At 43.5% G+C, this 24,741-nt stretch overlaps 1 protein-coding gene across 4 annotated transcripts; it reads right to left on the bottom strand.

Moving 5' to 3' along the window:
• Window positions 1–6,912: 6,912 nt before the first annotated feature.
• On the bottom strand, window positions 6,913–22,420 carry GTF2H2C (GTF2H2 family member C). Of its 4 annotated transcripts, XM_054398266.1 has the most exons (15): window positions 22,365–22,420; window positions 22,201–22,278; window positions 21,425–21,461; window positions 19,386–19,472; window positions 18,463–18,513; window positions 17,962–18,016; window positions 16,449–16,554; window positions 15,327–15,417; window positions 15,072–15,159; window positions 14,306–14,413; window positions 13,095–13,158; window positions 12,161–12,264; window positions 10,256–10,358; window positions 9,924–9,963; window positions 6,913–7,181 (listed from the first exon to the last, which is right to left on the bottom strand). In XM_054398266.1, the coding sequence occupies exons 1-15, from the start codon at window positions 22,418–22,420 to the stop codon at window positions 7,062–7,064; spliced, it is 1,188 nt and encodes a 395-aa protein (XP_054254241.1). In that variant the 3' UTR covers window positions 6,913–7,061. The 4 variants fall into 4 exon arrangements, with proteins under 4 accessions (XP_054254241.1, XP_054254244.1, XP_054254242.1 ...); XM_054398269.1 differs by lacking the exon at window positions 14,306–14,413; XM_054398267.1 differs by lacking the exon at window positions 18,463–18,513.
• Window positions 22,421–24,741: the final 2,321 nt, after the last annotated feature.

Below are 24,741 nucleotides of genomic sequence, written 5' to 3'. Positions count from 1 at the left end.
TCAAAACAAAGTCACTCAGTCTCAGTTTGCTCTGCTTCTTTCTTTTTCTCCTTCTGCCTTCAGAAGATAGCACTCACCCCCACATATTGACCTTGACAAGCTAAGTCTAACAGCCTCTCTGCTTCTTGACTCTCTGCCTTCTGCCAGGAGGGTCTGAGGGGAGTCCTTCTGGCTGAGGGGAGGTCACTTGGGGAAGGCCCCTTAGGGGGAAGCAAAGGGGGCTTGGTTATGCTTTTCTGTTGATTGTACATATTTGTAAATGTTGTGAATTGTGTACATTTGTACACATCCATTGCAATTCATCATAGATTGTAGTTTTGCTTGTAAATACAGCTTTCATTTGCTTCCAGACTGAGCTAGCCTGGTTATTGTCAGTGTGGGAGGGGGATTTCAGCTCTCACAGTGTAACACTACCCTACTACCGTCCCCCAAACAGGCTGAAATGACAGTTCAAAATTAGCTTAGCCTAGGCTGCTATCAGGCCTGAAGGCCTAAAAACCCTCCCCCATTTCAAAACAGGAGATAAGGGAGCTGCATCGGGAAGGGCGAAGGGAGAGGAGAAGGGCTCTGCAGCTAGTTTTATATTGGAGATGCAGGGCATTTTGGGAATGAAATAACATAAATTCGTGTGTCCACCCACTGGCCTGGACTCTCTGGACTCCCTGGAAGTTTCAACTCTGTGTTGTTTTTTTTTTTTAAAGCCACCCTGTCTCAAACCATGACATGTACCTACTCTATTTTATATCTCTTCCATCTGAGGTGCTAAAATGCTTAAGTGAGTTCAAAGTTCCACTTTTTTCCAACCTGACAGCAACGACTTGCTTTTATTTTTAACATAGAATACATCAGCATCACTGGATTTTTGTTCATATTTCATATGGGTTTGTGTTGTGAAGTTACCCACAAAGCATTTATTGTAACCAAAATTACTCTGCACTCTACACAATTAAATTCCAAGTTGGGATGTCAGTGGGTAATACACTACTGCAGAATCAGTTAAGCTTTAACCTTAAGCTTTAAGGAATATTCTTTCTACAGAGGTGAACTTAAACGCATATGCGCTCCCTCATAAAGAGGAAACCTCCTGCTCTCCAAAGCAAGGGTGAGGACTCACTCAGTCCATAGAAGTATCCTTAGATAGCCATCGCAGTCTAAGGGGAGAGGATCCAACTGCCAGACCACTTGCTGTATGGAAATCAACTCAAAATGTCTCCGTAGTGGGACTCATTTACACCCTTAGTTCAAGGGTGCACTGTGGGCAGTTCTAATTAGTTGGAGGACTGAGCCCACAGAACCACACAAAAGCAGGGTGATTGCTTCTGGGCCCAGGGGCACCAGTTACTGTCTGAGAGGCACCAAGCTGATCTTTAACAGCTCCTACCAAGCCTCAGCCCTTTGTCAGGTGTCTGTCAGACTTTTGTGTTTGTCAGGGTGGGTTTACCTGCCACAGTTTGCAGCATCTTTAAATCCTTGCTGATGTCTGTTTATTTTTGCAGCAAAGTTTGCAAACTTTGGAGGCTTCCAGAAGCTTTAAAAGCTGTTACTGTTAGTAAATCGCTACCTTTCAGGAAATGGGGTTGGAGAAACTTCTTCAGAACACTTAATGGCATCTGTTTTAAAAGGCAGGACATCAGCCCTATGTTCACACATCAGATCAAAGCCAGTGCACCAAGCCTGTTGGCTTTTGTCCAGTGTGTGTCTTGATTGCTGGTTTTGTGGGTTGGCTCCTTGATGCAGAAGACCTCCAGATGTTTGATATCGTGAAGGAGCAGCATCCTTAGGCTAGGAGTTTTAAAATATTCTGACAATGCGTCTTGCCACAATATTATGTGATTCTGTGATTTTTCTTTGAATTTATATTTCTTTGTAGAAGGCAGGGCTCACTACGGAGATATTTCAAAAGGTTTCAGCAAAATCTAGGGCTTCAGGGGCCTCCCCCAGTGGGGCTTCCAAGGCCAGTGGCCAGAGAAGTTTCTGTTGGTGATGGCACCAGCCTATGATTGGTTACCCAAGCAAGCAGCCCTGAGACTGGCCCACAACTTGCTGTGCAGCCATAGAGTCTGACACTGAGCATGCCTGGGAGAGGAGGATCTGCTGATGTGAGAGCAAGAGTCCAAAGTCAGCAGGATGAGGGAGAAGAGGTTGTTGGAGCCTCTGAAAGAGCAACAGTGGGAGCCCATAGTCAGGTGGATGATTGAGGTCATTGGAAACTGAGGTAAGACTGAGAGTCCACAGTCAGGTGTACAACCGAGATCAGTGGAAGCTCTGAGAATGCCTCCACTTGCCCCAAAATGGGATGGGGCTGACAGGAACAGCAGCATCTCCAGCAAGCATGTCAAGCCCATGGACATCAACCCACCAGAAAACGGGTAGTGGTCCATGGAGGTGAATCTACCTCAAGACTGTCAACAGACAGTGAAAGTGGAACCACCTCAAAACCAGTTGCAGCCAGTGCAGGTGGATCCACCTGAATCACACAGGATCACAGGATGTTAGGGGTTGGAAGGGACTTCTGGAGATCAGGGGCACTGCACCATCCTGGCCCAGCTGCCTCCAGCACCATGGCACCCACAGTGCCGAAGCCCTATCGGGCATTTCCTGGGACCATCCAAAAACCTCTGGCTCCAAGCAAGCAGCACCAGACCGGCGGGCGGCGCCGGCTGTAAGCGAGCCCAGCCGCAGCGGCATCGGACGGCGCCTCAGAATGCACCTGGCTGCGCGGCTGCCCAGATGAGCCCTGCTGTGCCCCAGCCCGAGGGCGGGCATCTCCTCTGCCCTGAGCCAGCCCTGGGGAAAAGACGAGGAGAGGGGGATGCCATCTGCGGCCGCCAGCAGCACTGCCCCACCGGGCGACAGCTGAAGTCCGCCAGAGAGCGCCAGAGCCTGCCGGCGAGCATCGAAAGCAGCTGGAGAGCCCTGCCGAAGCGGCTTGAACGCCACTGCAGCTCCACCCATGTTATGGAGGTATGGACGCGGGGCTGAGGAGTTGAAGTTCCGGCCGTCTTCGAAGGACCCCGCTGGAGTCATTGGAGAATACCGGCGACGGTACACAGACTGCCGCTCACCTCTGGAGATCACCAGAGCCTGACAGACTCCCCTGGGTCACAACCAGGTTGCTGGAACATGGACGTGGCCGAGTGCGGGTGGCTGTCCACAGCTTCCAAATGTGTAGGTCAGAATGAAGCCAGACACAGCCTGGTAATGAAGAGCGGAGAATACTAGCACGGCCTCCAAGAAAGCAGATGCTCCATCCCTTCATCCCATTCAAGGTGGAGTAACCACTCTTTCATTGGAAATTGCAGACACAAACAAGTTTCGGACAATAAACAGCTTTTCTCTCTTATTTGGCACTTTTGACGCTGCATGTCGTCTTCTGTGTCCCATTCTAGCCTCCCCAGGACAGGAAAAACACTGACACATGGAATGCTGCCCCAGCCCAGTACCTTCGAGATAGTGGGGGCCGGAGCAGAGGGCAGAGGAGGGAACTGCTACTTTGCAGCTGGGGGAGGGCAGGATAAGCTGGGCTACTGCTCTGCCAGAACACAGAAAAGGTTTTCCTGACCCTCTTAGCTTCTCTAGAGAGCTTTGAGGTGTTGAAGCCTTGGTAGTGCACAAAGTCCTCACACGCCTTCACCCTCCCCATCCCAAGGAGAGGCAGGATACAGCTGCCCGTTGACAAACCAGCCCCCAAATCCATTTGGCTGCAGACTCTATTCCCTTCCTTGCAGGAAGGATAAACTCCTCCAGATTAAGAACATCTAAATTGTATGATGCAGAGAGAAGACAACCTTTCCTGTTAAGATTAAGCAATTAATATCATTCCTGAATCTTGTAATGCCAGGGAGTGATACCAGCAGAGCCAAGTAAGGAACATCTGAATTTAGATTCTGGGCAACAGGTTACTTGCAGTTTTCCTGCCATTGTTGCAAAGATCTCCAACTCTGTAACTCAATAGCTTGAAAAAGGTTATCAAGAGAAAAGGCAGAAGTGTTTTCCAGAAAGGATCTAAGAGGTCTGATGAGTCCTCTTAGAGATACAAGGAATCCATAGTTTAGGACATCCATCTATCTCACTTAGCTCATCCCTCTTGGAAGGACATGAATGCATAGCCTTCAGCAAGTCTGTCAAAAATCACCCACTTGACTTCCGTTAATTTCTTGCATGAAGAAATTGCTGCCACAAGGGATACAGAACTGAAGTAGCTGGAGCCATTCAGGTGAAAAACAGAGAGGTCTTGGGAGCTCTTAATAAATCCTGCTACAAAATAAAGCATTGTAGTACTGCAGAATCATTGTACAGTGAACAAAGGTTAAAGCCCCAGAAGGTTCTCCTAGCTCCACCTGTGAACTTTACTGTAAAGGGAAGCATCTATCACAGCAAGATACAAAGGTGGAGCAGCAGCTTGATTGCTGTTTAAATGTTAAAATCAGATGGCCTATGTTTTAGTTTGTAACTAGAATCTTCTTGGATCATTCTGGCCTTAAAATGCAAGCAGACTTTGCAATAGATTATTTTTTTGTTTGTTTCACATGTTCACTTTGTACATTTTTTTTTTCTGTAGTATGTTCACTGTGTTGATGCATTTGCTTTCCAGGGGTGGCTGGGGCTGATGTGCTGGGACCCAGCCCTGGTTACATTACATAAAACCTCATGCACTTGTGCATCAATGTGCTCTTTCTGGTGGTGCTCATCACCTCCAGGGAACGGCTTAAAGCTATGGTCTTGCTGTGCTGGTTACTGGTATATTATGATATGGTTATTCTGACAGACACTTGATGGAGATGTGATCTCACCCCGTCAGTGGGGCAGCTCTTGCCCATGGTGACACAGGTCTTTGCCAACACCTGAAGATCTGCCCTGAGGCTGGATAATTACGAGTGGCAGGGTGTGTGGGAGAGCGTGGGCAAGTGCCTGCAACAGTGGTCACCTCCGATTTCTTGGGATTTCACCCCAGTGCCATGTGTTTGGGCCTGGCCCATGCCTATTGAGGCCTTCTCATCACTGTTCAAAGTGTTCAGGGGAAAAGGAAGCTCTCCACACCTACAGGCAAACTGTCAGGCATAGTAGCTGCACCAGTGAACCAGCCTATGCCAGTGTAAGTCACCCCTACACAGAAAAAAAACCATACAAGGTTAGCAGCTCTTCTGGCAAAGGATGAGGATGAATCAGGGTCACCACAGGAACAAGATGAAGAGCCAGAGGAGGTCACTCACTTTTATCTCTGGCCTTGAAAGGTAGCGAAGGACAAGCAGTAGATGAAATGACTAGCAGGCTCCAGCAATATAAGGAAAGTCTCTCTTCTTCTGTCTAGGCCTGCATTTCAGCGGTGAAGGAACTGCCTCAGGAGGTCCACCAACTCAAGAACACATTGCATTCCCCACCTGTATGATCCCATGTGTCAGCATGAGGAGCTCCCCTGTCTGAGGGAGAGAGACTGGGAGGTACACTCAATAGTATACCCTGTGGTTTTACTAGTGTGTCATGGGGAGGACATGAAGAAATGTGATGGAAAACCCACAGCAGTCCTGGCTGCACGAGGATGTGAATTACAGAGGATCCTCCTCCAAAGAATGCTGCCTCAGTTTCCTGTGGAAAGTCACCCAAAAAGAGCAGACAAGCTGACGCTATTTCTGATATTCCTAAAGGGACTCACAAAGCATCTTTCGCAAGATGCAAATGATCCCAGTCAGAATTAGAAGGGCCCTGCCTCGAGCCACTGAAGGGTCAACACTAAACCATGTCCCTAAGCACCAGGGTGGAAGGAGTCACTGGAATCAGCTGCCACAGGAATGGAAACAGTCCCACTCTTTGGACTGATCATGGACTGATCTAGACTGTTACTGGAACAGGATGGATCTCCAGAGCATCTGCAGTGAGAACTCTTCTGTATACTGCAAAGCAATCTCATTTCAAATGAGAACGGATGGTGACTGATGTATGTCGTGTGATGCCAGTTGCTGCTGGGCACAACACAGGTGGTATAGAATAAGGGGTCGACAATGTCACTATGAGGGTGGCAAGGCTCTGGAATGGATTGTCCAGAGAGGCTGTGGATACCCTGGAACATCTGGAGATGTTCAAGGCCAGGTTGCATGGGGCCTTGAGTAACCTGGTCTAGTTGAGAGGCATCCCTCCATGGAAGGAACGTTGGATTAGATATCTCTAAGGTCTCTTCCAGCCTAGGCCATTCTGTGATTCTATGACCTTATGATCTCATTATACTCCTTATCTCAACCCAGGGCTTTTTGTGTTACTTTACCTCACAATCTTTTGTGGGGCACTTGCTTGTGGGAGCAGACTCTGTTAAACCAGTAAAGAATCTAACCAGTGCCACTGCTTTCAAACTGTGACCATCAAACAAAAGGTAGGATACCTTTGGTTACACAAACTTTGCAAATTCTTTGCCTTACACTCAAAAACCACACAAACTCAAACCACACAAGATCAGACACAGCACAAACGGAATTCAGCTAGCTACAAGTTGTGCCATTAAAACCTAAAATGCGTTTTCAGCTTATTGGCAATGGCTGCATCCACGCTGCCTTACTGAAGACCAAGGTGAATAGCCACAATACTTAAAATTAGTATCTGAAATGTCCCCCAACTAAAGTCAACAACATCTTTGTTCAATTCCTAAAAAGAACTATTTTGATCAACAGAACTGTACTCCACCAAAACCAGGAGCTTGTAACGACTGATATTTAAAATACATTTTCAGGGCCTCTTTTTAATCAATGAAGCAAAGATGAACCATCATCATACAAACCAGTTTTGTAATTTTTTCATTTCTAAATATACATGTTCCTTAATAACATTCAGAAAAAGCCAGTGATGTTAAGAGAACAAGAGTGAAAATAGAGATACTTCAAGAACATATTAATAGTAATAAAATTATTAATAGATTAGGTTAAAGTTAAAATTTTGCTCCCAAGGCAGTGTTCATCTTTCTATAATCTAGGTCCTTCTTGTTTTGAGGTGCCTCAGTGAAAGCTATGGCTGATTAAGCAGAATATATGTGTGCAAGAATGACATAGGCATGATGAGTTCTAAAGAAGATGACATCATAGGGACACAGGAACAGGGTGCTCATGAATGCAGCCTGGACAGCAGTGCAGGGTATCATGAACAAACAAGTCACATTCCACGCATAATCCATTCTGACACACTTTGCATATGTAAACCTGTGGAAAAGGTAGACAAAAGAAGTTGAATTAGAAAAAAAATTATCACCATCATAGCACTACAGGAGGGCAATTTACACTCAAGACAGTGTAAATTGATTGTACTACTAACATCACAGAAACCAAATGGAGTGAAACTTTCTAACAGCAAGTGTGTCCAGTGGGCTGAGCTGAGTCACTCTAGGTGCTTCCAAGCATCAGAGAGAGGAAGCTTATTCATGCAACTTTTCAGGAAAATCCTTCCCACACTTTATAGAATCATAGAATCAAGAAGGCTGGAAGAGACCTCAAGGATCATCGAGTCCAACCTGTCACCCTAAACCTCATGACTATCTAAACCATGGCACCAAGTGCCACGTCCAATCCCCTCTTGAACACCTCCAGGGATGGTGACTCCACCACCTCCCTGGGCAGCCCATTCCAATGGCCAACCACTCTCTCTGTGAAGTGAGGGTTCTGTTACTGCTCCTCCCTATTTCCCTGCATATTGAAAACTCCACTATCTCATGGTCGCTGCACCCTAGACAGCCTCCAACCATCACATCTCCCACCAGCCCTTCTCTATTTGAGAACAGCAGATCAAGCAGAGCCTTACCCCTGGTAGGTTCACCTAAGAGCTGCATCAGGAAGTTGTCATCCATGCACTCTAGGAACCTTCTGGACTGTCTCCTCTCTGCTGAATTAAGTTCCCAGCAGGTGTCTGGTAGGTTAAAGTCCCCCACAAGGACAAGGTCTGATGATCTTGAGACAGCTTCCAGCTGCTTATAGAATATCTCATCGGCCTCCTCATCCTGGTTGGGTGGTCTATAACAGACTCCAACCAGGATGTCAGTTTTGTGCGGCCTCCCTCTGATTTTAACCCACAAGCATTCAACCATTTCATCTGCAACCTCAGGTTCTGAGGCATCAAAGGATTCCCTAATATACAGGGCCACCCCTCCTCCTCTTCTCCCTTGCCCGTCTCTCCTAAAGAGCTTATAACCCCCCAGTGCAGTACTCCAATTGTGAGAATTGTCCCACCACATTTCTGTAATGGCAACTACATCATAGTTCTCCTGGTGAACCAAGAGTTCCAGTTCATCTTGTTTGTTGCCCATACTGTGTGCATTGGTGTACATGCACTTCAGCTGGGCTGCTGATTTCACCAGTTTATGTGGTCCTCCCTCCTCTCCAGGGAGACTGGTTTCCACACCCACCCCCTTCAGACCTAGTTTAAAGCCCTCCCAATGAGTCCTGCCAAGCCCAGTGCCAGCACCCTCTTTCCCTTTCTAGATAAATTCAACCCAACTTGGTCCAGCAGGTCAGGTGCAGTAAGAGTTGCCCCGTGATCAAAGAAGCCAAAATTCCGCTGCTGGCACCATCTCCTAAGCCAACTGTTGATGGTGTGGGTTTTCCTGTTCCTCTCAGTGTACACCACAGCTGCTGAGGGAACTGAGCAGAACACCACTTGAGCTCCTGCCCTGTCAATCGATTTCCCAAGGGCCTTAAATTCCTTTTTAATCTTCCTGGTACTGCTCTTTTCAATTTCTTCACTTCCAGCCTGGATTACCAGCAATGGGTAATAGTCAGAGGGCTGGATTAGTTTAGGTAACCTTTGGGTGATGTCCCTCACCCGGGCCCCAGGTAGGCAGCACACCTCCCTATGGGATGGGTCGGGATGACATATGGGTCCCTCTGTTCCCCTCAAGAGAGAGTCTCCAATAACTATAGCCTTTCTCTTTTTCTGTGTAGCACTGGTCCTTAAGGTTTGGGGGGGCTGCTTCGTCTTTGGCATCTCCTTGATTGGTTCCTCTACAATACTCTCATCCACATTGCCCTCAGCCTGCAGAGTCTCATAGTTATTGCTCAAGGGCAGCGGGGGAGGGGAAGAGGGTCGGGGTGCATTCCCTTTGCTTCCCCTGACAGCGACCTGTATCCATCCTCCACTGCTCCCCTCAACTGGAGGGGGTTTCAAAGCCTGTTCCCACATATCCAACTCCCTTTCACGTTCTCCTATGGTCCTGAGCCTTGCTACCTCCACTTTCAGCTCAGCCACTTCATCCTTCAGCTCAGCTACCAAATTTAAGAGACAATTCACCTGGTCACACCTGACACAGGTGTCTCCTTCACCCTCCACACCAAGTGCCAGGCTCGAACACTCACTGCAGCTAGAAGCCTGAACACCAGCATGCTTGTAGAGAGACTCAGTCTGGGAACCTACTGCATGTTTAACACCCTTTGTCCGAGTTGTTACCATGGTAGGTACCTGCTGGCAAGAGATCTTGAGATTGGAGATTTTACTGAGAGGTTTTTTTTGGGGGGTTGTTTGTTTTTTTTTTTCCCCCCTGTACCCTGTCAGCTGACCTGGCACGTGCAAGCAGGCAAGAAGCCTATAGCTCACCAGCCAAAATGGCGTCGTGTGCTCAGCCCCGCCGGGTTTTAAACATTCCCGCGGCTGACGTCACAATCCCGAGCAGGCACGCGAGAGGACGACCGCTGGTTGTCGCTCTCTGCCAGGGTCCTTCCGCCCCGCAAACCCCGAAAAGAAACGAAAAGAGAGAGAACCCAAAGCAGGCACAGCGGACCCGGTGTCGATCCCGATCAGCTCACCAGCCAAAATGGTCTAAAAGGTATGACTTCCTAACAGGGAACGCTAGTTAACCATGAAACAAACTTCCACAGTCTTTAGAAGATTATAGTAAAGGATCATCTCTACTTCTGGCACCCCTCAATGCAAATTCCAATGAAGTTCAACATACTCACATTTTGATCTGTTATTTCTCCCTGGCAGCCTTGACAATACCTAAAAGCAAAATTGGATATTTAATTAAAAAAATACATATATAAGCCAAGATGGTGTAAAATGGTGTTTAAAAATCATGTCATAGCTAGTAGCAATTTATGGCAGCTACTGAACTAAACACACAGGATAACTATTAATGGAACTGCAAATAATTCTAATTGCCAGAAGTGGCCCAAGTGCCCACTCAACACTGTCTCCAGCAGCAAAGAAGCTGCTGCCACTACTCTTACTTACGGAACAAAAACTACTGGATCCACAAGTACATTACTTATGACAAATGTGATCTGCATACCGTTCCCCCTGATACTCTTCCAGGGAAACTTCCTGAAAGGAATCCAAGGGAAACAAGTGGTGGTAAGAACGAGCAAGGTGAGGAGCAGACACTAACGTAAGACCTGTAAATAAAGAGACATCAAAATTATTACAAAAGAGGATTTAATGAAAATCTCTTCTGTATAAAACAAAGCAAAAAGGAAAAAGTATTTTCAATTACTTAATGGAGAGCTTTTAAGAATTAAAACCCATGAAATTATTTGTTCATTAGCTTCCATAATCTTTTCCAGAACAACCCCTGAAGAACAAGCATACTGCCCAAATTTCTAATTAAAAGGTTTACCTCAAGTCTTTAGAAGTACGTTTACAATGTGCACTTGTAAAGTTAACAAGTTTTTCATCCTCATGCCCTAAACAAAATGCAGCCATAGAAGAGTCTTCTGATTAAATCTTAATGCATAGCTTCTCTTTGGCAACGATGGTTCTGCTGTTTTGCATCATCAGTTAAAATGGTGCCCAACTACAAAGTTCTACTGCAGCCTGCTGTAATACTGCCAAAGCCACACCACAGTCCTGTTTCAGGTGACAGGTCTGCTGGTTTTGGCTGAGGTTGAGTTAATTTTCTTCACAGCAGCTATTATGGGGCTATGGTTTGGGTTTGTGATACAGTGTTGCTAATTTAGGGATGTTTTAGTCACCACTTAGCAGTGCTTACACAGTGTCAAGACATTTTCTGCTTCTCATCTCACCAGCAAGTGGATTGGGGATGCACAAGAAGCTGGGATGGGGAAAGAACATAGCTGAGACAGCTGAACCAAATTGACCACCGATTCTGTGAAAGCAGCACACTCCGTTCCCATTCTTTGTTTCAAAGTTTGCCCAGAATTCAGTCCTCTGCCCTGGTTTCCATATTAGAAAGCACAGGTGAAAATGGTGTAGTTGAACTCCAGAGGCAATGCAGCTCAGGTTAGTGAGTCTGACTCAGGTCTGGTAGTGCTGGTTGACAGCAGTTGAACATGAGCCAGCAGTGTGCCCAACTGGCACGGAAGGCCAATGAAGGAGTCTGATGCACTGCTGTGTCTGTTGGATCAGGATTCCTGAGGAAATTGTTACCATTCATATGTGAATGACCCTTCTTCTTCCCTTAGCTTCAGGGATTTTTATTTATAACATCATACTAGAGTACATGATACTGATTCACTGTTACAGGTACAGTCCTGAAAGTCTCTTGTAAGAAGCTGGCATTCTAGGATGAGGGAATATGGGCTTTCTAAAGCAGAGTGAGCTGGTTTGAGGCCAGACAGATCCTATCTTGCCCCGAGAGGGACACAAGAATGACACTCACACAAATGGATTGGAGAGTGATGGAAAGTTTAAATGGAAAAGCAATTGGTGAAACTAAAAAAAACTAAAAAGCATAGTGCCAAGAACATCCCAAAGCGTACAGTGCCAAGAACATTCCCTTACATAACACCCAAAGGTTTCCCAATTCTTCCCTTCTTCCCACCTGAGGGTCTACCCAAAACCCCCAGGGCTCTTTCTTCCCCCACCACCACTGCTAGGCGAGTCTCCTCCTGGAATTAGGCCTAGACAGGCCTAGGAGGCTTTGAGATACTCCCCCACCGTTACCCAGTAAGAGAACATCTCCCACGGTGGCAGAGAGGGAAGAAAGAGAGAGAGAATGACTCTGCAGATGGATTTGTAGGGCGCAGGATTTATGGGTAGAAATACGCCGATTCCTGTGTCCACCTTATTGGGTTGGACACTCGGCACACCAGAGGTGTAACTTATGTGGCAGTAACAGGAGACACATAGCCTAAACTGCCACACAGAGCTAGCTTTTAATTCCTAGCTATAGCTGAATTTTTCTACCCTTTAACTGTCAAACTCGTAATTCACCTGCTCACCAATTCTTGCTACTCACCGCAGATTTTGCATTCCACAGGAAGTTCACAGTATTTGGCTCTGCACTGGGGACAGAAATATCCACCCAGAGTAAGACCTGGCTCATTGTTGTTTTCCAATTGTCTAGAGGAGAGAGAGACAATTTAATACCATAATTACTACATCACTATAAATACTCTATAAAGTTCTCATAAGCAGTAGTTCAAAAAGTTTAAGTAACTTCCATGCAACAGTTCCTTAGGTATGAAAGTGCCAGAAAGCAACTGGTAGGGTGAGATATCAGTAACGACATTTCCCCACAGAAACAGAGCATCAAATTTTCTCACATAAAGGAGCCCATGTATCTTTAAAAAAATAAAGCTAGGAAAGTAACTTTGGTTAGTGTTTCTACTTACACTTTAGGGTGCATGTTAGTACTTTCAAACAGCAGGCATTGTTTCCTTTTGAAAATTCAGACTCCCCTATTAGCCTAAAACTGACAACTCCTTTCATTGAGAAGAGCACTGGTACACTAACTGAATGAGGCCCCTGTTTTAAACTTATCTTTAAAATCACATTAGTAAACAGATTTATTACAGATAATACCCTTCATCCTCATCATTGTCTTCACAGTGACAAAATTACACATATCCAAAAATGCAAGTAAAACTGGTAGTAATTGCTTTACTATCTTGTAGCACCCTTGTGTTCTCATCACTGCATGACAAAACTAAAAGCCACTTACTACCTTAAAAAATTTAAAATTTAAATTTAACAGCGGTAACCACAGCCATGTACTGGGTTTGCAAACAGATACGAAATTTCTATTAGAAATTAATTTTGTAACCAAGAACTCACAACACATTACTATTTGTTCATATTACTTTGCAGTATTTTCAGTGATAAGAAGATTTTCTAACTATGACTAATTGTTAGTATAATCAGCTCACTGAATGCTAATCAACTCTACTTACGCCATGCTGAAGGATGGCTTTGCATCTTGGTCAGATGCAGATGCAGTAGTATGCTGAGGAAAACCTGAAATGAAAAAAACATCCCATATTTCCAATTTTAAACATGCAAGTAATCTTTCAGTTTCTTACTTCAATGGAGAGGTTCAAATATTATCCTAAACGTTAGAGCCTATCTCTTTCGTTTGTTTGTTGTTACAGGAGAACTAATACACTCTTAACAGGTATCAAATTCTCCCTAAATGTGTCTACCTACCTACACCTACCAACAGATCTACCAACAAAAAAAAAATCTTTTCATAGACTTCATATTAACTGAAGCTCATTGGAACCCATTTTTGAAGAACAGCTAAGAAAATTATGTGCAATGGTAGGAAAGAAGAAAGAGCACTACATCAGTGTTCACTGCAACAATGGTTTCTAATTACAGGGAAAATACTTTTATATGCATACACCAAGTGTATGTTCACCTTCTGAATACAGTATAGGACAGATGAAACTATGGGACTTGGTTTTTTACAGCTCACATGAAATGGACAGTTAATTTCTTTCTGACTGTTGCACAGGCTTTACCCATAACAAGTAAATCTCTTTAGTATTTAAATATATGCATAGAAATACATACATTCTTATCTGCAAAGAATAGGCAGATGAAAGTGAAAAACCAGTGTTCCAATTCCTGACATTAAGAGTTCTGATTCTGGTTCAACAGCAGGCTTAAATTTATTGAGAAATACATCAGGAGAAGAAAAAGTACCTAATTCATTTGCTGACAGAACACCACAACAGTGCTCCTAACAAAACATGCACTACACGTCTGAACAGATGGCTCTTACAGTCAATTAAGCTTATAATAGCTGCCTTCTGCAGGGAAAAAAAAAAACAGAGAGAGAAACAAAATAGTTTTTCATCCTTCATTTCTAAGTACTACATTTATACCAGTTCCTGTACAAGCAATACCATTCCACTTCATTCTTTCCAACTGTAGTTGAGTCATTCATCTTACTAGTTTTCACTTTTAACTGTACGTAAAAGCTGACTGCTTTGCAGGAACATCAAGAAAATTGCAAAATAAAAATAAAAATTAGAAAACAATTGTGCAATGTCTTTATTATGCTTCTACTTATTTGTATGGCTTTAACACAAATAAAAGGGCAAAGAAAGAAAAGGGCAAGATTTGCAAATCATGAGCACTGAACAAAACCATATCCTACCCATTCGAATAAGGGAGCACTCAGAGTTTGAACCGGCAGGTGGAGGACTAACATGATACATCAGGAGTTCCTTGTAATGACTTTCATCTAAGATAACGTGGTATGTTCCTGCCACAAAGAAAGAAATTACTCTCAGCTTATGAACAGGTAAGAATACAAAAATATTCTCTACATGATAGAAAACTTAAGTAAAAAAATGTAAATTAGCCAACCCTGTTCCTAAAAAAATAGTCCTATTAATGCTACAAAAAATGACATGTTTTAAAATCAGCATCACCAGAATATTTAGTAAGATTTGAAGGCCCACAGCTTTTTCTCCACCAATACATGATAGTAATGATATCATAAGCTACCACTGCAACAACCAAAACTCCACATCACAGGGAGGTGGCGGAGTCACCATCCCTAAGGGCGTTCAAGAAGTGTGGACATAGCACTTCAGGACATGTTTTAATGGCCATAGTGGTGTTAGGTCAATGGTTGGACTTGATAATCTTAAAGGTTTTTTCCATCTAAAACAGTTGTATGATTCTATGATCATACAGCTTTATATGTGGAACACTAGGTTTTAAAATAAATACATTTCCTCTCTCTAGAGATGAAGAATAATATTTTCACCAAATACTGTGTAATGTAGATTTAGAAAACTTACATTTTCTGTCAGTGCAGCAACATATCAGAATACATTAACGAATATATGACAAATTACTTAATTTTGATTTAAAACTTGTGTTAGCAGTATAACTACTGGATTTCAGATACATACCTCCAGTTTCTCGGGCAAGTACTGTACAAACTCGAACTTCAGCACTTAGGCCAATGACAGACACTCTGATCTTAACTGCTTTTAAACACTTCAAATGGAAAAACAAATGATTATTATTATGCAGAATAGAAAATATTGAAAAGGTTAAAAATTTTACATGGAAATTAATTAATGATGACATTGCAACTGGTTGTTTTTTTTTTTAGTTCAATAGTTTGGATGTTCAATGCAGTAGTCAAGGCTTCAGTGCTGTACCTTAATTAGGTCATAGATATTGGCTGGATCACATGTTGTCAGACTGCTGAAGACTACCAAAACCTCTCTGCTTGTATGTGTTGGCATGTGCCTAAAGAAAGCATAGAGTTAATTTATTTCCGTACACCAAGCTACTTGTATGCTAAAGTTTCCAAGGATTTTAATGTACTAAAGTCAGAAGGCAACGTGATATGCAGTTCCCTACAAATACAAAAGACAGTGGTAAATTCCTTCTCCAGGCACCAGAACTTCACCTTCCAAAAGCCAAACCTTTCCAATATCTAAAATACAGTATTTGATAGTGTGGTTGCTATCTGATTGTTTGCTCTAATGCTTAAGTTATCCCTGTACCTTACCCATATTCTCATCAGTAAAGTTCATCTTTAAACTAGAAAGACTGCAGTAATCCTTCCCGACTTCTTAAAATAAAAATCTCTGATCAGCTGATAGGTGTAAATCTATTACTTCTAACTATTGTCCTTTAGTTCTGAAAGGAAAACTCTCTTCCAATATTTCCTTCAACTAATTTCTGACTACTAGCTTTGTTCTGTTTCTAGTTGTAATTACTTGTTAAAATAACCTTTCATGAATGTTTATCCCAATTCAGTATTTTGCAAAGCAAAAAGTTATTTAATCTAGCGTACTTGAAAATTTACCTTTCTGAAGTATTCCAAAACTCTCAACAGATTACTGTGATTCAATGCTGCTGCTTTCCCTGTTATCATATTAGTATTAATCCCTAACTCTTCCCTCCCTCATACTTTAGCCCTCTAGTAAGAAAACAATGCAGGGTCTTTCATCACCATATTCACATACAAAATAAAATCATGTACTTATTTTTAAAATATTGATGCTTTTTATACACATCACACTGCTAATTAGGGGCATCTTATGTTAGAAAATTAAATTCTGTACCACTTGCATATTTAACTTCTCAACAGTTTGTATTTTAAGAAGACTTTATGTCTGCCTTTTAGAAGACTCAGGTCACTGTGAAGCAAGGTGCTGCTTGTGAAAAATACTGTGTCTGCCTCTCCAAAATCTGAAAACCAACGTTATACTAAGTATGGGAAACAAAGGGAAAAAAAACCAAACAAACACAACCTCCATCCATATACTAACTTTAGAGTCTGCATGGCCAAATTTAGGGAATTATATAGAGATGGCTCTCCACTGCAGTTCATATCCACGGCTTTCTTCAGAGCAGTTATGTGCTTTTTTGAGTTACCTGTAAGTGAAAAAAAAAAATCACCTAACAGGCTAAAATAATTGAAATATTTAAACTGCGTTTAAAGAAGTGCACTTGCACAACATTTTTCACACTGTGATTTGCAACTCTGTTTCTCCTTAGAAACCGACCTCTTGAAACAGTGAAATAGTATGTTAACACAAAGGCATTTACTCTACAGGCACTTAACTGTCAGAAACTTTAAGACATCTAGAAGAATAAAAGCACTGTTGTGTATCATTAAGCACTTAACATCAGTGTGAAGTGTCTCACAAAGCATTTCAGCAGAAGGACAGGTTAGATTTAGTTTCTGTTATCCTCATGGGACTACTCGTGGACTGACTGGTCCTCAAATCCCTCAATAAAGTTGCTCCAGTTCCAGAGGTACATAAAGAGCAAAAGTTAAGACTTCACCTCTCAAGCCCGATGGATTTTTAGTGACAGAAGGCAGACAGCAAAGAAACATCATTTCTTAAAATCTGTTCAGATCTCACAGAAGACACCCATGTCAAAACTCACAAAAAGAATGTGAAAAAATTAACCCCAGGGAAAGCAAAACATATTTTACTTGTAATCTGGGTAAGACTTAATCTTGAACAAGCACATCATGCTGGCATCCTGGCCTCTATCAGGAACAGTGTGGCCAGCAGCAGCAGGGAGGTCATTGTACCCCTGTACTCAGCACTGGTTAGACCACACCTTGAGTCTTGTGTCCAGTTCTGGGCCCCTCAGTTCAAGAAAGATGTTGAGCTGCTTGAACGTGTCCAGAGAAGGGCAACAAAGCTGGTGAGGGGTCTGGAGCACAAGCGCTATGAGGAGCAGCTGAGAGAGCTGGGGTTGTTCAGCCTGGAGAAGAAGAGGCTCAGAGGAGATCTTATTGCTGTCTACAACTGCCTGAAGGGAGGCTGTAGCCAGGTGAGGGTTGGTCTTTTCTCTCAGGCAACCAGCAACAAGAGGACACAGTCTCAAACTGTGCCAGGGGAGGTTTAGGTTGGATGTTAGGAGGAAATTCTTCACAGAAAGAGAGACTGGCCATTGGAACGTGCTGCCCAGGGAGGTGGTGGAGTCACCGTCCCTGGAAGTGTTTAAAATAAGACTGGATGAGGCACTTGCTGCCATGGATTAGTTGATTAGATGGTGTTGGGTGATAGGTTGGACTTGATGATCTTGAAGGTCTTTTCCAACCTGGTTAACTCTGTGATTCTGTGATGATTACAAATCTAGACCAGAACACATGAAAATAAGGACTCTGGTTTCAGACAACTTTCAGTTACTCCTCTTCTAAATTAAAAATATGATGCTGACCCTACTTTATTATCATCAATGTCATCCGGGTAGAGCTTACAACACCAACACAATAGATGAAAGCATTTCCTACTAAAAAAAATAAATATACTACCTTCCTACCTGAAAGTTCTGTCATTTTTTCAGCTCTTTTACTCTTTGTTACAATTAAGCCAATCTGGAGAAAGAAAAAAAAAATGCAAAACTTTTCTCACAACGTTTTTTAAAAAGCTGGTTTACATTTTTGCTATACTTTCCCAATACTTCTGTATGGATCAGAATTATTTAGCTACACAAGTTGTCTTCTAAGTGTTAATCACAGCAGCACAACACTATGCATCAGTAAACACAACCATCCCTATTTCCAGTATTTTTGCCACAAGGTACAGAAAGAAATCTTCTAAAACTCTAAATGCCTGGAAAAAATAAATCAGGTCTTCCATGTTAGAATTTATGCTTATTAAAAGTGAATAGATAAGCTCTTATTTTCATTAGTTTGGGTAGAAACAATTTCAGCAGATGTAAGAGGAAGGGATGGGAAGGAACATTTAATACATTTAATACAAGTAAAAATAACTTTTAAAATAGTTTTCAGTTACTTATTTCTTGCATGTCTGTACATACCTGACTAATAGGATTTTGGTCAAAGTATTCTTCAACAAAATATTCCAGTAACTATAAAGAAAAGTCAAGACCATTAAAAAAAAAAAAACCACCAACAGAGTTTTATTCCACATGCATTAAGTAGGGGATACTTGCAAAATATCCAGTATAACTGGGGGAGGAAAAAAAAACGACATTTGGGACAAAAAAAAAGGAGGGGGGCAGAGAATGAGGCCTTCCTGTCCATTATCCTTTCACCTCAGCCCTCCCACACTTCTCCTTCCTCCTATGTCAGCAATGCAATGCAAATTGCAGAAACTATCCACCCCTTACTTTATTCACTTCACATGTTAAGGCTCTAGATTACTGTTGGTCCAAACAGAGACTCCCAGTACACTAAAAAGCACTAATCCATATAAAATCATCAAAACCTGGGATTTCAGTGCTTAGTGTTAGAGAAGACCATACAATAGAAGTACGGTTCAAGTCATCCATGGTCTGAAGCAACAATCCAATTCAGCTCCTGTCTAGCATCCATTCAAATCAGAATTCATCAAAACACAACTGTAACTGAAACAAACTCTAGCTGTGGAATGAGACCATCTTTGTTCTTCTTTCACTCCTTATTAAGGGCAACAATTCAGTTTAATTTACACACACTTTTCGTAATGTGTCTTCCCGTGATAATGTCCCTACAGACTGTTTTTACTGTACAGAACCACTCATGCAAGGCAAATTAATGTCACACAGGATTCTACTATTCACAAAACCAGGAAAATTATAGACTAGAAACAGAAGCGAGTTTAAAATCAGAGGTGAGAGAAGAGATGGAGCTATATACATAATCTAGTCATGGTAGATTTCCATTCTTTTAAATGCAAAATGGGAATGGTGTACAGAGAAACAGAGGATTAATAGGAGGAAGCTTTTAGGCACATAAATACCTTCAGAGTGCAGGTAAACCTGTTTGGTTTTAAATCCTGGTCTTCCATCGTTCTTGATCCATCAACAACAACATACAAGTGACGCATCTGTATTGTTACAAGTGATTTATCACTCACAAAACAGGTATATTCAATGAACTGTTCATTAATCCACTTTAAAAAAGCAACTACTTTCTCCCTCAAACAGCAAAAATTCAGTATACTGAGGTGTCCAATTAACAGTAAAAAATACTATCTTGGAAAGTGCACACTGTTCATTTCCTCTCGTGATAAGCTACAAAATGCAGTTTGCACATTCACCTCTTCATCCAAAGAGCAACACTGCATAATGTTATTTACAACTCACTTAAATCATGTTCATTTTTCACATGCAAGTGCATGCGATCTGACTGCTGCTACAAAACACATCCAAATACTGCAAACGTGTGAGGTTAGCAAACGTGATGCCCATCTAAAACAAGGGACAGAAAGAGGATCCAGGGCACTTCAGGGATGCTAAGTCTGACCTCAGTGCTGGGAAAAATCCTGGAGCAGATAATCTGGAGTGCTCTTACATAGCTTATACAGAACAAACAGGTAATAAGGCCCAGTCAGCATGGATTCATGAAAGGCAGGTTCTGCTTGACAAACCTCATCTCTTTGTACAACAAGGTGGTCCATTTAGTGGATGAGGGGAAGGTTGTGGATTTGTTTCTCTGGAGTTTGGTAAAGCATTTGACCATGTTTCCCACAGTGTTCTCCAAAAACTGGGTGCTCCAAAAACTTGGACAGCATATTTCTCACTGGGTGAAAAACTGGCTGGATGGCCAGGCCCAAAGAGCGGTGCTGAAGGGAGTTAAAACCAGTTAGCAGCCAGTCACAAGTGGTATTCTCTAGGGCTGAGTTCTGGGGCCAGACTTGTTTCCTATCTTTATCATAATCTGGACAGGGGAATTGAATGCATCCTCAGTAAGACTTGCAGATGACACTAAGCTATCAGGGAGTGTTGATGTGCTCGAAAGCAGGAAGGCTCTGCAAAGGGATCTGGACAGGCTGGATCAATGGTCAGTTGTATGAGGTTTAACAAAGCCAAGTGCCCAGTCCCGCACTTGGGTCACACCACCATGCAACTCTATAGGTGTGGGGGAAGGGTGGCTGAAAAGCTGCCCAGCAGAAAAAGACCTGGCTTGCTGGCTGACAGCTGGCTGAACAAGAGTCAGCAACGTGCTCAGGTGGCCAAGAAGGCCAACAGCAACCTAGCCTGCATCAAGCACAGTGACACCAGCAGGGCCATGGAAGTGACCATGCCCCTGTACACTCCACCCTTCTACACTGGTGAGGCCACACCTCAAATACTGTGTTCAGTTTTGGGCCCCTCACTACAAGGACATTGATGTGCTGGAGCAGGTTCATAAAAGGGCAATGAAGCTTGCGAAGGATCATAAAGAGCAGCTGAGAGAACTGGGATTTGTTTAGTTTGGAGAAAAAGAGGCTGAGGAGAGACCTTCTCACACCCTACAACCACCTGAAAAGAGGTTGTAGTGAGGTGGGGGTCAGCCTCTTCTCCCATTTAACAAGCCACAGTACAAGAGGAAATAGTCTCAAGTTGTGCCAGGGGATGCATAAATGGGATATTAGGAATTTCATTTGTTTTCCCTGAAATGGTTGTAAAGCCCTGGATCAGGCTGTCTAGGGTAGAATCACTATGCCTGGAGATACTTAAAAGACCTGAAGATGTCGTGTTGAGGTGCATAGTTTAGTGGTGACCTAGCAGTGCTGGGCTAATCATTGGACCTGATGATTTTAGAAGTCTCCTCCAATCAAAATGATTCTATGAAGCCTCCATCTTCCAGTATGCTTCGCATCCCACATGTAAACAATGTGTTTAAAAAAACCAATGCCTAGTCTCAAGCACACTGATTCAATGATCTTAAAGGTCTTTTCCAATCAAAACGATTCTGTGGTTCTGAGGCTGCAAAAGAGTATCTTAGATTAGGAATACAACCTCTACTCAAGTAGTTTTGGACTCAAGACATGTAAGTGTTAAGACATTAACATACCATTCCAAGTCGAACTTGTCCATGGCTGTCAGAGAGTCTAGTAAAAAAAAGGATTTAAATAAGATGTACACGAATGGAGAAGTTGAGAACACACTCACTACTGCAGACTTCTCGCAAACGGGAAGCAGTAACAAACCACAGGCACTTATTAATGGTGGGGAACTAGACAATTCAATCACAGATTCCATGCCTCTAAGAAAACAAACAAGAAAAAACCACTTCTTACTACCAGTTTTAATAGAACTTCAAAATTTTACACAAATTTGAGTATTTCGACATAATTTGAAGTAAATATGAATCTGTCTAGCAATTTTTCTGAGAATTTGAAACACAAATCTCGTACCATGATTGTAAAACCCAGCTTGGAGTGATTTGTGCATTTTTAAAAAAGTGTTGTAGGACCTTTTTTCTGAGCAGTGCAAATTGCAGTTGTGGTGCTTTGTGTTATGTTTCACCAGAACAAGACCTCAAACCTTCAGCCAAATTGCACCCAGGCTATCTAGTCAGTGTACATTCCGTCTAAAGACTGAAGATAAAATTAAATTTTTGTGACTTTTGGTGGTGGTGTGGCGGCTTTGTTTGGTTTTGTTCTGGCACCACCCATAAGCAGCAAGCAAGAAGCACACATTTGGAGCTCCGAGGAGCACAAGACACAAACATACATTGCAGGCGTGCCGATATGTTTCCTCAGCCTACAGGACCGAGATGCAGAATGATTAAGTCTTTACAACTGACAAAATCAGTTCAATTAGCAGGCTCGTGGCAACGTATAATACCTTTTCCTCTTTGCCTTGAAAAGAATGTCCTCGATGGTCGCTTTCAGCGATCCGGATTCATCCTCTTTAAGAATTTCCCTACGCAAAACAGACTGTTACTGAGCAGAAGGGCCACTTTTCTCGCGTTTTCAATCAGAAGGTGAGGAGGGGGAAGGTAAGCCCACCATGTTCTCTCGTAGCCTCCTTCCCAGCGCTTCGTTCGCTCAGGTTCGTCGTCCATCTCTGCCGCCTCGCTCTGCCACTGCAGCAGACAGCGACTGCCGCGCTCCCGCCTGCACAGACAGCTGCTGTCGCTGGCCGGGGAGGCCCTGCTTCCGCCTGAGTAGGAGCCCCCTTACAAGTGAAGGGGCTGCGAGGAAGGACCGTCCCGGCCAGACAAGCAACGCCTGGATGCAGCGAGGTGAGCCGTGCCCTCGTCGTGCTCCTATCCGCCACCAAGTGCAGCCAACCCGGAATTGCGTGGCCTCGCCCCGGTACGCTGCCAATCCCGCACGGCTGCCGCCCGGGCCGCGGACACATGGTTCCGGGGACAATAGCGATGGCGTTCCGACGCGGGCAGAAAAGAGGCTGTGCTTCTCACGCTGAGAGTGCGCTGCTGTATCCATAGATGTTAACGGATCCCTTTCCACAGCTACTGTAAAACTACGTTTTACTACGTAACGGTAACTTCCTTCTCTTGCTTCTACCCTGCTCCACCCAGAAATGGACGAAATTCTTCAGTAATACCCACGCCAGCTGATCGCAAAGCAAGCACAACGTGGTTCCTACAGCCAAGAGCTTACAGTGGCACTGCTTCACCTTGTTAAACCTACAGGATGATTTGTTTAAACACAGGAAAAGCATTTTCAGTTGTGTGGCTTAATATCAGAGGACGTTGGAAGAGGACACGGTGACAAAATGGACCAGGTGGATTTGCCTCCCTGAACGTGAGACAGCAGGGATAAGACACAGAGGGACAGATGTGTTAGAACGAATTTGTTACCAGGAAAAGCAGGATCAAAATTGTGAAACATTCAAAACTAGCAAGATCTGAAATCTGCTGTGGGGAGAAAAAAAAAATTATTTACATATAATGTATATATTGCCTATATGTATTTTTTACATCTCTAGAATATAATGCTACAGAAAGTATCATAAAAGGAAGATTACTGTAATCTCAGTAATCAGAGGAAGAAGCCCAATGACATCTAAAGAGCACACTTTAAAAGGAATATTAGAGAATACGCAATCTTTCAGGATGAAAGCATACATCGTAGTGATTTTTACATGTTGTGGTAATTCCACAAAGTCTTTACATTTAAAGAGGATTACAGTGCAGATTCTAGAACTGTACAGATGTCTCAAATGACTTACTTTGTTAGAGTTAAAATTACACAAACTGTGCTTTCCTACAACACAAGCAAGAAACAAAAATGCCTTTACAATGTACTCTTTCACATGCAGAAAGAGTTTGAGCTGGAGAATCTTCCTAGAGGGGGTGTCCCTCCTACACCTGCTGCTTGTTAACAGAGAAGGACTTGTAGGAGGTGTAACAGTTGGAAGCCATCTTGGGCTTAGTGATTGTGAAATAATAGTTTTTTTGGTTCTTGGAGAAGTAGGGAGCGGGGTTAATAGAACTGCCACCTTGGACTTAGAATCATAGAATGGTCTGGGTTGGAAGGGACCTCCAAAGGTCATCCAGTCCAACCCCCTCTGCCATAAGCAGAGGCATCCTCAACTAGATCAGGTTGCCCAGAGCCCTACAGAGCCTCACCTGTTTAGCATCACCTTGAATATCTCAGGGATGGGGCCCCAACCACCTCCCTGGGCAACCTGTTCCAGTGTTCCACTACCCTCATGGTAAAGAACTTGTTCCTAACATCCAATCTAAATCTGCTCTCCTCTAAGTTAAAACCATTGCCCCTTGTCCTGTCACTACAGGCCTTCATAAACAGTCTTTCTCCATCCTTCTTGTAGGGCCCCTTCAGGTACTGGCAGGTTGTTACTAGGTCTCCCCAGAGCCTCCTCTTCTCCAGGCTGAATAACCCCAGCTCCCTCAGCCTGTCCTTGTAGCAGAGATGCTCCGACCCCCTGATCATTTTTGTGGCCCTCCTCTGGACCCTCTCCATCAGGTCCATGTCTTTCCTATATTGAGGGCTCCAGACCTGTACACAGTACTCCAGGTGAGGTCTTATCAAAGCGGAGTAAAGCGGCAGGATCACCTCTCTGCATCTGCTGGCAGCACATCTTTTGATGCAGCCCAGGATGTGATTTGCCTTCTGGGCTGCAAGCACACACTGCCTGCTCATGTCCAGCTTCTCATCCATCAGCACCCCCACATCCTTCTCCACTGGGCTGCTTTCTAACACCTCATCCCCTGTATCGACAGCAAGGATTGTTCCAGCCCAGGTGCTGGGAACAACCTTGCACTTGCTCTTGTTGAACCTCATGAGGTTCACTTGGGCTCACCTCTCCAGACCCCTCTGGATGACATCTGGTCCTGCTGGTGTATCAACACCACCACTCAGCTTGGTGTCATCTGCAAACTTGCTGATGGTGCAC

This window comes from Indicator indicator, chromosome Z (genome assembly GCF_027791375.1).
Source record: "Indicator indicator isolate 239-I01 chromosome Z, UM_Iind_1.1, whole genome shotgun sequence".
Lineage (NCBI taxonomy): Eukaryota > Metazoa > Chordata > Aves > Piciformes > Indicatoridae > Indicator > Indicator indicator.
Note: the sequence above shows the minus strand (reverse complement) of the source record. Positions and strands in the feature narration are given on the sequence as shown.